This window comes from Schistocerca cancellata, chromosome 2, assembly GCF_023864275.1.
Source record: "Schistocerca cancellata isolate TAMUIC-IGC-003103 chromosome 2, iqSchCanc2.1, whole genome shotgun sequence".
Lineage (NCBI taxonomy): Eukaryota > Metazoa > Arthropoda > Insecta > Orthoptera > Acrididae > Schistocerca > Schistocerca cancellata.
In genome coordinates, this window is record NC_064627.1 from 529799168 (window position 1) to 529813351 (window position 14184).

A 14184-nucleotide genomic window follows, 5' to 3' on the forward strand; every position below is an offset into this window, starting at 1 on the left:
AGGCAGTTCACATCATTATAATATATACATAAAGCAGAAAAAATTGCTAGAATAGCCAAAGAAGAGTGGGAGGTATTGAGTTAAGCAAAAGTTGCAGTGGAAATAAACTGTTGTAGAATTACAGCAGTAAAACAGTAGTCAAGACAGGTGTACAGTTAACAACCATAAAGAAAATTTTTTGTGCGCACTACTCTCTTTGTGTTTGTGGCCACTATAATTGTTCACAAAAAGCCATAAATTTTTTAGAGGATGTGCCCATAGTTCATTCATTCTCTCCACACATTAGCAAAGTATTGAACACACAGCCTTCGGAGTGCATTATTCAAAAAATGAATCTTACAAAGCCATATATTAACTACTGTACTGCAGAATTGTTTCTGTAGTACAGCTTATTTTCTTACCTGGTTAATGGTGTTACAGCACTTTTAGCTTGTCTTGTTTAATAGTCAAGCTTCTCTCGGTAATCTTCACGAAAAATCATACCTTAACAGTAGAAATAACTTCAGCTAATTTAACCAGCAGCTGCTCCTCTCGCCTGACAGGTAATAGCAGTGAGCAAACAAAAGTATGTGCATTCAGTCTAACTTCCCTAGCTGATTGGCTGCCATTTATTGCCCAACTCCTCAACAATGCTTTTCCGATCTATGATTATCCGTCCCCTTTTGGTGTATTCAACATGGTCAACCTTCTTCAACTTTATTATCAAGGTGTATTTCTCTGTACCTTGTGTGTCTTCCAGTTCAGGTAAATAATTTTGGTGTCCTTTAGCTTCTGGGGTTGCTTCTGTAGCACAGCACTCACTCTGTTTGTCACTATATAGGCTCCTAGCTTTGTTGGAAAAATTTGATTTATATTTTATTTGGATTAATATATACTTAAATGCTTGGTCAAGAACAGTCAGTTTCTTCTCTCTTTGCTTTATCTTGAGATCTTGTGGAAAGTATCAAAATGAAACCCTATAGTAGCTTCCCAATAGGGTGCCTCTTTCATTTAGGTTATAGTGCTTTGTCTTGTATTTAAGCAGAGCTGCTTTAGGGGTATATGAATTATATAAGGCAGACTATTTCTTTGAAGCTTCCGTTTACTTTACAGGCCTTGGCTCAGGACATTTGAGTGTTAATAGCTAGGCACAACTGTACACATGTTGACACACACAGATGTAGTACCAGTAATATAGCTGCACAACATTGCTTTCCTTATTCACTAAGATGATTTACCATTATTAAATGTAAGAACAATGGAAACTAAGAAAGCAGACGACTTAACATTTCATGTCCGTTTATCAATGAGTAATGGGTAATTTTAATTGTTATTACTACAGTCAAAGTTAGAACTTCATGGAAGATGCAGCAGGAACTTGGTAGAGCTGAACCAGCTGCGCAGTAAAGAAAGTTCCACAGGTGATGTGGGATTAAATTACCTGAAACAGGCTTGTTTGCACATATTTGAGAAGCAGCATTTGTGAAGTAATGCTGGTTCTATAGGGGCACAATACCACTATAATTAGCATTTTTGCATTTATTTTCTTGTTCTTTATTTATTGTGTCTAACTAGTAAGTTTGTTGGAACTTCCTTGTCACTTCTTTTTTCCTGTATCTCTTCCTCCATTTATTGTGTTCCTTGTTTAAGTTTTGCTGTCTGTCCTGAATGTTGGCGATCAGGATTCTCAGCAAATTTGGATTGGTGAATTAGGATTTTAATGTTTTCAGTCTCAAATTATCACTAAATGCCAATTTCTTTCAAGCCTTCATGAACTTCTGTAGGCTTCATTGATGAAAATCCACAACACCTGGCTAAGATTAGAATTTAGTTTGTAAGCTTGTTCATTCTATATAGGTGACTTTAAAACGCTTTAACTGCTGGTGTCTTCTCTCTCTCTCTCTCTCTCTCTCTCTCTCTCTCTCTCTCTCTCTCACACACACACACACACACACACACACACACACACACACACACACACACACACACACACACCCTTCAGAATCAGAAACTATAGATCTGTGATCGTTTGGAAATTGTTGCTGGAAAAAAGAAAAAAAACAACAAAGTTGTTGACACTGGTATTCAGGAATGTTGCATTTATGCAATTTTTTTGTTTCAGCATACACTCAAAGGAACGTTCCCGGAAGCGAGATCATGAACCTGAATCCCTATTGGAGAGGAGCCACAAATCTCTGAAGTCCTCCAGCAGCACTTCCAATGAGAATCCTTAGTCAGCTAAATTCTTTATGGCTGTATTTACTACTACTTCTGTTTTACAAGTTAGAACTGTTGTTCCCCTTATGATTGGAGGCTGTATACCATCTTCAGGGATTAGTGTATGTGTGTATTGTATTATTCAATGTCTAGACATTAGTCTTAAAATGTATTTCAAAATCACTTTGCTGTTTAAGAGAATCTTTTCTTGTCCTATGTTTCCCTAGAATTTGTGCTGCCCCACTTCCTTCTTCAAAAGTATGTTTATGGATCTTCAGCACAGTACATGAACAAAATGTGCTTTCAGTTACTATTGTATTATATAAAGGTTTGCATGTTTCCAAATATATATAGGAACTGTCCATATGGCATACAGTTTTAATTTGTTGATAAAATGTCAGTTTTTAATATTTAGCAGCTCATAGACGATTGTACTAAGCAAACATTCTAAATTGCCGTCATTATTGTACCATTGATGCATAACTATTATTCACCAAGGTTGTATTATTCCCCTTAAGGTTTTGTGTGTGTGCGCGTGTATGCAAGTTGTTATATGATTAAAATAAAGTTCGGCTGAATTTGATGTCTGTTTCCTTTGGAAGAGCATATTGTGCATATATTATAATATATTCATTACCAAACATCTTAAAACTTGTAATTGTGTTGTTCGCACGTGTCAGGATGGCAGGTGAATGAATTTTAAATTTTATTTATTAATTTAATATTTCCAACTCTTGGTCTACACAATAGGCATATCTGCTAGCTTTTAGATGGGCATTCAAATCGGAATGTTCTGGGAATGACAAGTTTTGTAGAAACTAATTGCTGAATGTTTAGTGCAGATTTCTTTTTTCTCCCAGTTGATTCAGAAGCAGGTACACTCAGATAACATTGAAACTATAGCTCGGTCATTACTGCAGTGAATGAAAGAACTACACTCATTATTTTGGGGGGAGGGGGGGGGGGGGGGAGTTATAAATCTCCAGAACATTTCCTAGGGTCAGAAATTTAACTTGGTTTCTTTTTTGGTGTGAGTGATTTCTCAAACTGAGATGGCACTGGCAGCAATGCAATTCATCAATTTGGCCATCCTGGCATGTTTTTTGCTGCTTATGTGATCACTTCCAGTTGGGATTCTTCTTTTGACAAGGTCACAATTAGTTTTCTCTCCAGTCTTGCTAGACAGAGCTAATACTTAGTTACTGATAAACTTAATATCAGTCAGATTATTGAATAAGCCACTGACTGGTCCCTTATTTTGGAACGAAATGTAGCTGTTTCTAAACCCAATTTAACCATTAAGAGGCACACTGTTTCTCATAACATGAGCAGGTACACAGTGTATTTTGTACATGTGTGTCTTTGTTATCAAAGTAAACATGTAAGAGTGAAATGACAATCTTGGTTTAATTACATGACATTGAGCTAAAGTACTGTTTAAGTAAATAGTAACCAGATCAACTTTAATCATATCACTTTGTTGCTATGGACAGGTCTTAACCCTCAGTAATGACCACACACAAAACATTAAACAGTGCAGCTGCATCAGATCCCAGCCAGCTGCTTATTTGATTTCTAATTATCTTGTAGACCACTGCATCATCACTGGATTGTGCAGGTAGCTTATAATATGGGTCATTCTTACTTAGCTTTGTGTTTATTTTGTATTATTGCAACTCACTTGGATGTGCAACACAATTTATCACTGTGTTAGCTGAAGCAATAATGAAGGAATTTGTACCTGCTTTTAATTGTGAATGATAGTGGAACACCAAAACAATGTTATTTGTAGTCAGCACACTTTATACACAGGTGCATCTGCTCGAGCACTAATATTTGAGATGTCTTCAGTAAATACCAAAAGAAAAAACTACCATGGTGTAAATGAATGAAACAGTGTAACTTGAAGCTGTGTGTGCAAATTGCTGAACCACGCTAATGACCTGAAAGTGCCCTCTCAGCAGCAGAATTTATCAGGTTGTTAATTTGTACACTTGCAGTAATCTTATTTTTCATCCTTGTAGTGTAGAAGAACTGGAGACATCCCTGCATAAGAGTGTTCCTACTGCAAGACAGCCTTTTAAAGATAACACTCTGAAAAATTAAAGCTCTTGGAATTTAAATTTGGTTTCTACTTCCAAGAAATAAAGCAAATACCCCTACAGTTGCAGTTATTGTGGTGTAAGCAGAAGGTATAGAAGTAACTGCTTACATTTGTTTTATTTAATAAGTTTTATTAAAATTATGAGCAGGCCTTGGAAATAATCGTGAAAACTGCCATGGCCAGGGAAATCCCTAGTGTAGAAATTTCACTACAGTTGTATATTTAGTCTGACACTGTCTATTAAGTATACATTAGTTCAACTAATTAGACTGGTTAATGGTTAATTGAGGGTTGGTCCAGAGAGAGAGAGAGAGGGGGGGGGGGGGGGAGGACACACACACACACACACACACACACACACACACACACACACACACACACACACACACGGTAGGAAGGACATAGCGTGTTATCTTGGATGGAGAGAGATTCAGATGTAGAAGTAGCTTCATGTGTGTTCCAGCAAAGTGTGTTGGGACTCTTGTTGTTCATCTTGTATATTAACAACTTTGCAGACAAAATTAATCATAACCTTAGACTTCTTGCAGCTGATGCAGTTATCTGTAATGAAGTACTGTCTGAAAGGTTTGTAAATATTCAGTTAGCTCTGTATAAGATTTCAGAGTGGTGCAAAAATTAGCAACTTCCTTCAAATATTCGAAAATGTAAAATTATGCAAGTCATAAAACAAAAAATAAAGTACTCTGACTATAAAAATGGAATCGGCCACCTCATATAAATACCTGGATCTGACACTTCGTAGAGATATGAAATAGAATGATCACATAGTCCCCGTTGTTAGTCAATCAGTCTACAAAGGAGTTTGTTTACAAATCACTCCTGGAACCAGTTATAGAATATTGATGAAGTGTGTGGGACACATACCAGATATGAATTAACAAGGAATACTGAATGTGCGAGAGTGTTAGACATGCTGAAGATACTGAACTGGCAGATTCTGGAAAAACAAACTTATCTCGAGAAAACCTGCTGACAATTTCAATGTCCGGCTTCAAAAGAGGAATCTCCCTTAGGGATCGTGAGGACAAAATTAGATAACTTACAGCATGCACAGACACATTTCAACAGTCATTCTTTTGACACACTATTTGTGAAAGGAACAGGAAGAATCCCTAATAATTAGTACAATGGAACATACCCTCTGCCATGCACTTCAGTGGTTGAGAGATTACAGATGTAGATGCAGAGCACACGAATCATGACACACAAAGATAAATGGAAATGAAACTTCCTGGCAGATTAAAACTGTGTGCCCGACCGAGACTCGAACTTGGGACCTTTGCCTTTCGCGGGCAAGTGCTCTACCAAGGTTTGTATTTTTTACATTTTTCAACACGATCGAGCACATATTCATAATGCACGGCATGTGGTGGTGTGGTTACATGGCAATAACATCCCTGTAATGGACTGGCCTGCACAGAGTCCTGAGGTGAATCCTATAGAACATCTTTGGGATGTTTTGGAACACCAGCTTCTTGCCATGCTTCACCGACTGACATCAATACCTCTCTTCAGTGCAGCACTCTGTGAAGAATGAGCTGCCATTCCCCAGGAAACCTTCCAGCTCCTGACTGAACATTGCCTGCGAGTGTGGAAGCTGTCATCAAGGCTAAGGGTTGGCCAACACCATATTGAATTCCAGCATTACTGATGGAGGGCGCCGCAGACTTGTAAGTCATTTTCAGCCAGGTGTCCGGATACTTTTGATCACATAGTGTATGCCCTTGCTGTAAGTTGAAGGATGTGATCAAATGCATAGAAGCTGGGTCTGACCAAATGCCTGTAGTCCATTGTCATTCATGAGAAAGAAAATATACTAATTTTTTAATACATTAGTGCCCCGATATTTTCAGAAAGTTCCATACTCCTTTACTTTCACCATATTCTGTATCAGGTTTGCATTGTTCATATATTTTAAACGTCCAGGATCATATTAAACTCTCAAGGCAATATTCTGCTCTGTATACCAAATTAACACCACCATTTGTATTTTGCTAGGGAGTCTTAATTCCTCATACTGATCTGAATCTGGTATTGTTCATTTGGCAATTACTGTTGCCGCTGTTAATGTGAACATCAAATTTTTTAATACATAAGTGTCTTTAATAACTGTACAGATTGAGATATTTTCAGTCAGTTCAGTAAGTCAATTACTTTGATCCAAAGCATCAAAAGGTGCTTAGCTTATGCATGTTCAGCCCTCATGTGAGGCGATCATGGCAGAGTTGCAGTTAGTTTCTGTCGGCAATCATAGGTGGCACTGAAAGTGTTCACAATTGATCATGGTAAGGGGAAAAAAAAAACAAAACCAGATGGCACTACAGACTTAACTATGGAGATAAGAAATAGAGAATGGTACTATAGACTTAGCAGTACGTTGTTTGGAAACCAGAGTATGTGGGGACTGCCACCATCTTAAACACCCAAAACATTAGCAGTTTACTGCTTACAATAATGACTAGTCCATTATTTCTGTTATGTGCATGCAACAACTGTTTTAAATACTAAAAATCACACTGCTTACATGAATAACATAGTGTCCCAAAGGCAATTTCGAAAGTTGGGTCAATTCTAGTGTCAGATTCCACCTGTCGGCTTTGACCAATGACGTAATGTGTGATGTTATTTTGTTTGTGCCACAGACTGTATTTATGAATGTTAAATGTTTTATCTGGATTTCCTCATGTGCATGTATGAAAAATTCGATGCTCATTGTTTTGTTTTCGTATTATAATTTTTTTCAACATCTTTTGTTGAAAGTAGTCGTGATTTATAAGATCTTCATTTTTCACGCAATTGCTTTTCATTATGGATGAGTCAATTGTGTTTATAGTGAAAATTCCCCTTGAGAAAATGACTGACCGTAAATCAACTATAAGATTTCTGCAATCATTGGGTGTTATTGCAGAATTTTGCAAGTGCAATGTTTGTGGAAATTATATGGTTTTGACAAAGGTTCAATCATCATGAACTTCTGACGAATACATGTGGAGGTGCAGGAAAAATATATGGTGATCTATATGCAGCGGGCTTAGTTTGAAAGATCAAGGCTAAATTTAGAAGTAATAGTCATGTTGACCTATTTTTGCTGTCAATATTATTGTAAATCTGTCATCCATGAAGCGCAGGGGTTTCGTGTGGCAGTGTTGTTGACTGGTTTTCATTTTGTAGAAAAGTCTTTGGTGAATTTATAAAGTATAGGGGATCATTGGAGGGGCCAGGGGCTACAGTTGAAGTAGACGAGTCACATTTTGGAAAAAGAAAGTACGAAATGGGGCATGAGGTGGTTGGGCTTTGGGGTTTCGAAGTAGTAGTTTCTGGAGGGGATTGTGCTAATGTATTTAGGGTTGTACCAAATCGTACAAAGGAAATCTTGACATTTTTAATAGACGAAAATGTTGAAGGAGGTTTGGTAGTCACGTCGGATGGGTTTGCTTCATACAAGGGGTTGGGTGAAAGGGGTTATCATCATTTGGTTGTGGATCACAATATTCAGTTTAAAGATTACAAGATGTTGTCATGTACCAACACTACTGACGGGTATTGAGCGGCTGTAAAATATGTTGTCGGGCAAGGAAAGAGGATCACAAAAACCCTCTGGCGTAAGACACAGCAACCCACCTCTCCCAACACTGTAACCAAAAAAATATTAAAACAGGAGGATTTCTGTGTTGCAAGGTCATCTGAATGAATACTGTTGGAGGAAGAGTATTCCTAAAGGTTACTGTGTGTTTCTTGCATTTATGAAAATAGCAAAATGTACAAGCCTCGTTTTGTTAGTTAGGTGTTGGTGGGCCTGATATTTTTTCTTGTTTTACTTTGCATTTTTCTCAGTTACTGTACTGTGGGTGCTTGTAGCCACTTTTATGTTTTCCTTTTCTATGTTTTTGCAATTGACCTGTATTTTTTTTCCCCTATCATTTTAAAACTTTGCATGTGGTTGAGGGCGGGTGGTAGGGAAGAACTGATTTGGGTGGTGTCTCTTTCGTGTCTGGCAGTTCGTGTTTCTTATTAATTTTTTGATTAGTTATTCTGGATTTTGTGTATTTCGTTATAGTTTGACCTCGTTAACATTATTATTTCTTGTTATGTGCTTATTTTTTTCACTCTTTTGGAAGTTCATTTGTGGTAAGTGTTCTTTTTAGAAATAATTAGTCATCTTCTGAAGAAACATAAAATGGCAGAGTCTTCGGGCCCCTAGCAAAGATTCTGCAACTAATGAAGCTTGTGAAACATGCAGGTCTCAAAGCTCGTTTACGCTGGTGCAACATTGTGGCATGCTACGGAAATGTGGCGATGTAGTATACTAAAAATGGCAACATCTTGCGGCTTACGTTGTATGCGGCAGGTTAACTTATATTAAAGCAACAGAATTTGTGCCACAGAGACTGTCTTGCAGGAGAGTGGGTGATAAAAGAGATTGCGGAGGCTGCTTACTTGGTCATCGCACATGCAGCTAACAATGGAAAGGAAGGAAAAGATGGTGGAAGAGAAGAATACTTAAAGAAGGCACATGAACGAGTACACTAGGAGATCTAGCAGCAGTTGATGATCCATTATTTAATAATTTTAAGAGAACGTCCAATGAAGACTTCAAATGTGATGTTTGAAATTTTCCCGGCGTACTGTTTGTTCCATAAAAACACGGGAGAACTGCCATAAGTCGGTAACATCTTGCCACGATATTTCGGCACAAAGTCTTTTGGCCATCTTCAGGTGAGTACAGCTGGAGAAGTACTGGCGAATACGCGCTGAGCTCTGCTATTTAAAGCCAAAGGGGCTGCATCAGCAGCAGCTCTCTAGTATGGACAACCTCCCCTGAGGTTGTCTACAGTATTGGAGTCTGTTGTCAGTTGACATTTACTCCACAAGTATAAAGGAAAAATTTGCTGGGATTAAAAAGGGTTTACTAAATCTTGTCTGAGCTCGACAGGATAAAATACAATTGGTGCTAGGAAACTAGCGGCGAGAGGAAGAGGAATGTTTGTTCTTCTTCTGCTTAACTCTCGGAATTGCAGCGATTATACGCTGCCAGTCATGATCGGTAAAAATAGGGAAGCGGTTTATAAGGTCCAAGTCCCTCTTAGGAATGACGGCGGTCAGATTTGCAATTGCCCAGCCGAAATCAAAAGGCTTATGAGGTAGGGGTGGTTTAGGAACATTGGAGGCGGTAAAAGGGTACGGGGTATTGAGATGCGCAAACGTCTTGTCACGCAATGATTTTGCGATCATCTTCAGCAGTTCTGGCGCAGTGATCTCTGTCTCTGCTGGCGGCGTGTGGACTACCTCTTCTGTGTCCTGTTCTTGGATGGGCGCAGCAGTTGTGACTTCATTTCCCAGCAGCGGCAGTCCCGCCTTGTCCTCGGAAGGGCGGGCGGGCGTTTCGATGCCCTTGGTCACGTCATCTCGTATTGCTGGTGGAGCTGGTTCGGAATCTTGTTTCCGCTGGCCCTCCTCCTTCGAGGATGGGGCAAACATCTCATTTGCCACCTTCATGGGCACCCCCACAGCGCCCTGCGTTACCGCAGGAGCCGGGAGAGCGTCCGTCTGCGTGGCGATGGTGGCAGTCGTAACTTCTCGCCCCTTGCGAGACTTACAGGCCAGCAACTCGCGAAGCTGCGCGAGCTGGAGGCGTACCTCGGCCCGAAGTGCAGCCCTCTCACCTGCCATGGCAGATTTGAGAGCAGCAACTGCGTTGGCGACAGCATCGTCGATCTTGTGAATGCTGTTGGGATTGCAGCAGCACAGCCTTCCACTCGCGCCAGCACCGGCAGAAGTGCCAGTGGCGTGATGCGCGGGCAGGGAATTAGCCGCTTCTTGATTCCTTGTCACCTCTTCCTGCGCAGTGGTTCGCCGCCGGTGTGTGTTCCGCTCCCTCCCGCGGCCACGGCTCTTGAGATAACTGCAGCCACGGTGGTTGGCGGCGTGGGAACCGCCGCAATTACAACATGTAGCAGCGGCTTCCCTGGGCTTCGTACAGTCGCGAGTGAGGTGCGACTTTGCACACTCCAAACACGCGAGTACTCCTGTGCAATCCGCGGCGAAGTACCCCAACTGCTGACAGCGGAAGCACTGTAAAGGTTTCTTCCTCTTCTGCTAGCTGTCCAGTCCAAGCGCTTGGCCCAGGAGGTTAACGATTGCGGCAATTTGTTCTCCTCGTCTTCCCTTCTGGCGTCCAGACATGTTGACGCGGCGAGCGAGAATGCCGGAGGGGCTGCATTGCGCATGCGCTGCGCATGTACTGTTTAGCGTGCGCGTTCACAACTCCGTGCGCTGCGCCTGGCGCCCTCCGCGGTGAAAACTTGGCATTTCGATATCAGATCGATCTTCATCTTTAAGGCCCGTCCACACACAACGATCTGTCTGCGCAGATATGATGTGCGCAGACAGATCGTTGCGTGTGGACAGAAGATTTGCACCAACCTGAGGTGTGTGCAAACCTGGAAGTTGGAGTTGGAGGTTTGAGCGAAACCTCTCAAATCTGTGGGTTCAAACCACATCTGCGCAGACAAGTTGGAGCGTGTGGACAGGAGATCGCCGCAAATCTGGCACGAAACAGCTGTTCGCTCAGTCTAGTGTTTGTATTTGTGCGCATAGGGCATTAAAATGGCTGATACTCGTCAGTGTTCTGGAGAGTTTGTAAGTGAATTCATTGAAATATGTAGAAACCACCCATGTTTGTGGAAGATTAAAAGTAAAGAATATAGTGACCGAGACAAAAAGACAGCAGCATACAATGCTCTAATTAAAAAATTACGGGCAGTTGAGAGAAACGGTAAACAGAGAAACGGCAAACAGAGAAACGGTAAAAAAAATATTCGTTGCGAATTGGCGAAATTATTTGCGGATGGATGTCGAAACTTATGATTATCCCTTAAAGCTTGTAACCCCTCATATTATGAGAAAAAATACTTGTATGAGAAGGGCAATTTCTCCTCATGAACGGCTGGCGGTAACATTAAGATTCCTAGCAACAGGAAGGAGCTACAAGGATTTGGAATTTTCAGCTGCAATATCGAAACAAGCGTTGAGTAAAATAATACCCAACACATGTGAAGCTATTTACGCTGTCCTGAAGGATGAGTTCATGAAGGCAAGCTAAGTAAATTAAGTCTGTCAGCGAACTGTTTACCGAAAAGAGTTATCCAAAGTTCAGAAATCTAGAAGATCTGGTGTAAGAGTAGATCAAATATACCAGCCAACGTTATGGTATTTTGATCTGCTTGGCTTTCTTAGTGATCAAGAAACGCCAAGACCAAGCAGGAGTACAATTGAAGATGAAATTGGAGTGTCAATGTGCCAGGAAATGGAACACAAGGTAATGTAAAACAAAACAGGTTCGCCCTGCAACTCTCGCAGTAAATGTACGTGAGAAAACTGCTTTCGCTTTAGCAACCACTGTCTACACCATTTTGACCGCCTTCTCTGTTTCCTGCGGTTGGTCTGAATGTTTTTTGCAACACAAGTTGCGAACACAGACCACAACAGAACTTCCTCCATTTCTATATTTCAAAATAACTGAATTAAATTTTTGACGTTTACGGGGAGCGTAGTCGCTTGCCACGGATTTTTCTTTTCTACACCGACAGATGGCGGGCGAGTAGTAGACTGGGGTTTGTGTCGTGTGAACACACCACATTTGCAGCGATCTTTTGCATGTACAGACATCTGCGCCAATGTCTGCGCAGACAGATCGTTGCGTGTGGACCGGGCTTTATACTGATAACTACGTTGACTACGAAGTTTCTCTGCAATGGGATTCCAAGCGGAATTTAACTGCTAACCGCTATCTCGATTGATAAGAGTCTCGCTGTCTGACAATTTTGTTTCTATGGATTCATTTATAATTGAACTCCAGAAATTTGATGTTTGAGCCACAATTTTTGTATCATTGTAATTCATAGAATGGCCAGTAGAAATGCAATGCTCAGCGATTGCGGACTTGGTGGGTTGGAGAAGGTGAGTATGCCGCTGGTGTTCCACAATACGTTCCTGTACCGTTCTTGTTGTCCGCCCTATATATGACTTGCCGCAATCACATGAAATCTTGTAGACACCTGATTTACGTAGGCCCAGGTCATCCTTAACGGATCCCACCAGTGATGATATTTTAGGAGGAGGGCGAAAGATGACTCTAACTTGATGCTTCCTCAATATTCTACCTATCTGTGACGAGATGTTCCCAATAAAAGGTAGATAAGCCGTTGACCTGAAGACCTCTTCTTCTTCCTTGTTGCGTCGTTTGTAGTCTATATTTTATATCCTCACTACTTCGACCATCATCAGTTATTTTGTTCCCCAAACAGCAAAACTCTACTACTTTAAGTGTCTCATTTCCTAATCTAATTCCCTCAGCATCACCCGACTTAATTCGACTACATTCCATTATCCTCGTTTTGCTTTTGTTGATGTTCATCTTATACCCTCCTTTCAAGACACTGTCAATTCCGTTCAACTGCTCTTCCAAGTCCTTTGCTGTCTCTGACAGAATTACAATGTCATCAGCGAACCTCAAAGTTTTTATTTCTTCTTCATGGATTTTAATACCTATTCCGAACTTTTCTTTTGTTTCCTTTATTGCTTGCTCAATATACTGATTGAATAACATCGGGGATAGGCTACAACCCTGTATCACTCTCTTCCCAACCACTGCTTCCCTTTCATACCTCTCGACTCTTATAACTGCCATCTGCTTTCTGTACAAACTGTAAATAGCCTTTCGCTCCCTGTATTTTACCCCTGCCACCTTCATAATTTGAAAGAGAGTACTCCAATCAACATTGTCAAAAGCTTTCTCTAAGTCTACAAATCCTAGAATCGTAGGTTTGCCTTTCCTTTATCTTTCTTCTAAGATAAGCCGTAAGGTCAGTATTGCATCACGTGTTACAACATTTCTGCGGAATCCAAACTGATCTTCCCCGAGGTCGGCTTCTATCAGTTTTTTCATTCGTCTGTAAATAATTCGTGTTAGTATTTTGCAGCTGTGACTTATTAAACTGATAGTTCGGTAATTTTCACATCTGTCAACACCTGCTTTCTTTGGGATTGGAATAATTATATTCTTCTTGGAGTCTGAGGGTATTTCGCCTGTCTCATACATCTTGCTCACCAGATGGTAGAGGTTTGTCAGGACTGGCTCTCCCAAGGCTGTCAGTAGCTCTAATGGAATGTTGTCTACTCCGGGGGCCTTGTTTCCACTCAGGTCTTTCAGTGCTCTGTCAAACTCTTCACGCAGTATCATATCTCCCATTTCATCTTCATCTACAGCCTCTTCAATTTCCATAATAGTGTCCTCAAGTACATCACCCTTGTATAGACCCTCTATATAATCCTTCCACCTTTCTGCTTTCCCTTCTTTGCTTAGAACTTGGTTTCCATCAAAGCTCTTGATATTCATACAAGTGGTTCTCCTTTCTCCAAAGGTCTCTTTAATTTTCCTGTAGGCAGTATCTATCTTACCCCTAGTGAGATAAAGCCTCTACATCCTTACATTTGTCCTCTAGCCATCCCTGCTTAGCCATTCTGCACTTCCTGCCGATATCATTTTTGAGACGTTTGTATTCCTTTTTGCCTGCTTCATTTACTGCATTTTTATATTTTCTCCTTTCATCAATTAAATTCAATATTTCTTCTGTTACCCAAGGGTTTCTACTAGCCTTCGTCTTTTTACCTACTTGATTCTCTGCTGCCTTCACTATTTCATTCCTCAAAGCTACCCATTCTTCTTCTACTTTATTTCTTTCCCCCATTCCTGACAGTTGTTCCCTTATTCTCTCCCTGAAACTCTGTACAACCACTGGTTCTTTCAGTTTATCCAGGTCGCATCTCAAATTCCCACCTTTTTGCAGTTTCTTCAGTTTTAA

At 40.6% G+C, this 14184-nt stretch overlaps 1 protein-coding gene across 3 annotated transcripts in view; it reads left to right on the top strand.

Annotated features, from left to right (window-relative positions):
• The window catches only part of LOC126162079 (myeloid leukemia factor), a 145491-nt gene extending 142712 nt beyond the window's left edge, over nucleotides 1–2779 (top strand). For all 3 annotated transcript variants that reach the window (XM_049918351.1, XM_049918353.1, XM_049918350.1), the window contains one exon: nucleotides 2102–2779. In XM_049918351.1, the coding sequence (XP_049774308.1) occupies nucleotides 2102–2213 (112 nt within the window). In that variant the 3' untranslated portion in view covers nucleotides 2214–2779. The remainder of the gene's footprint in view (nucleotides 1–2101) is intronic.
• Nucleotides 2780–14184: the final 11405 nt, after the last annotated feature.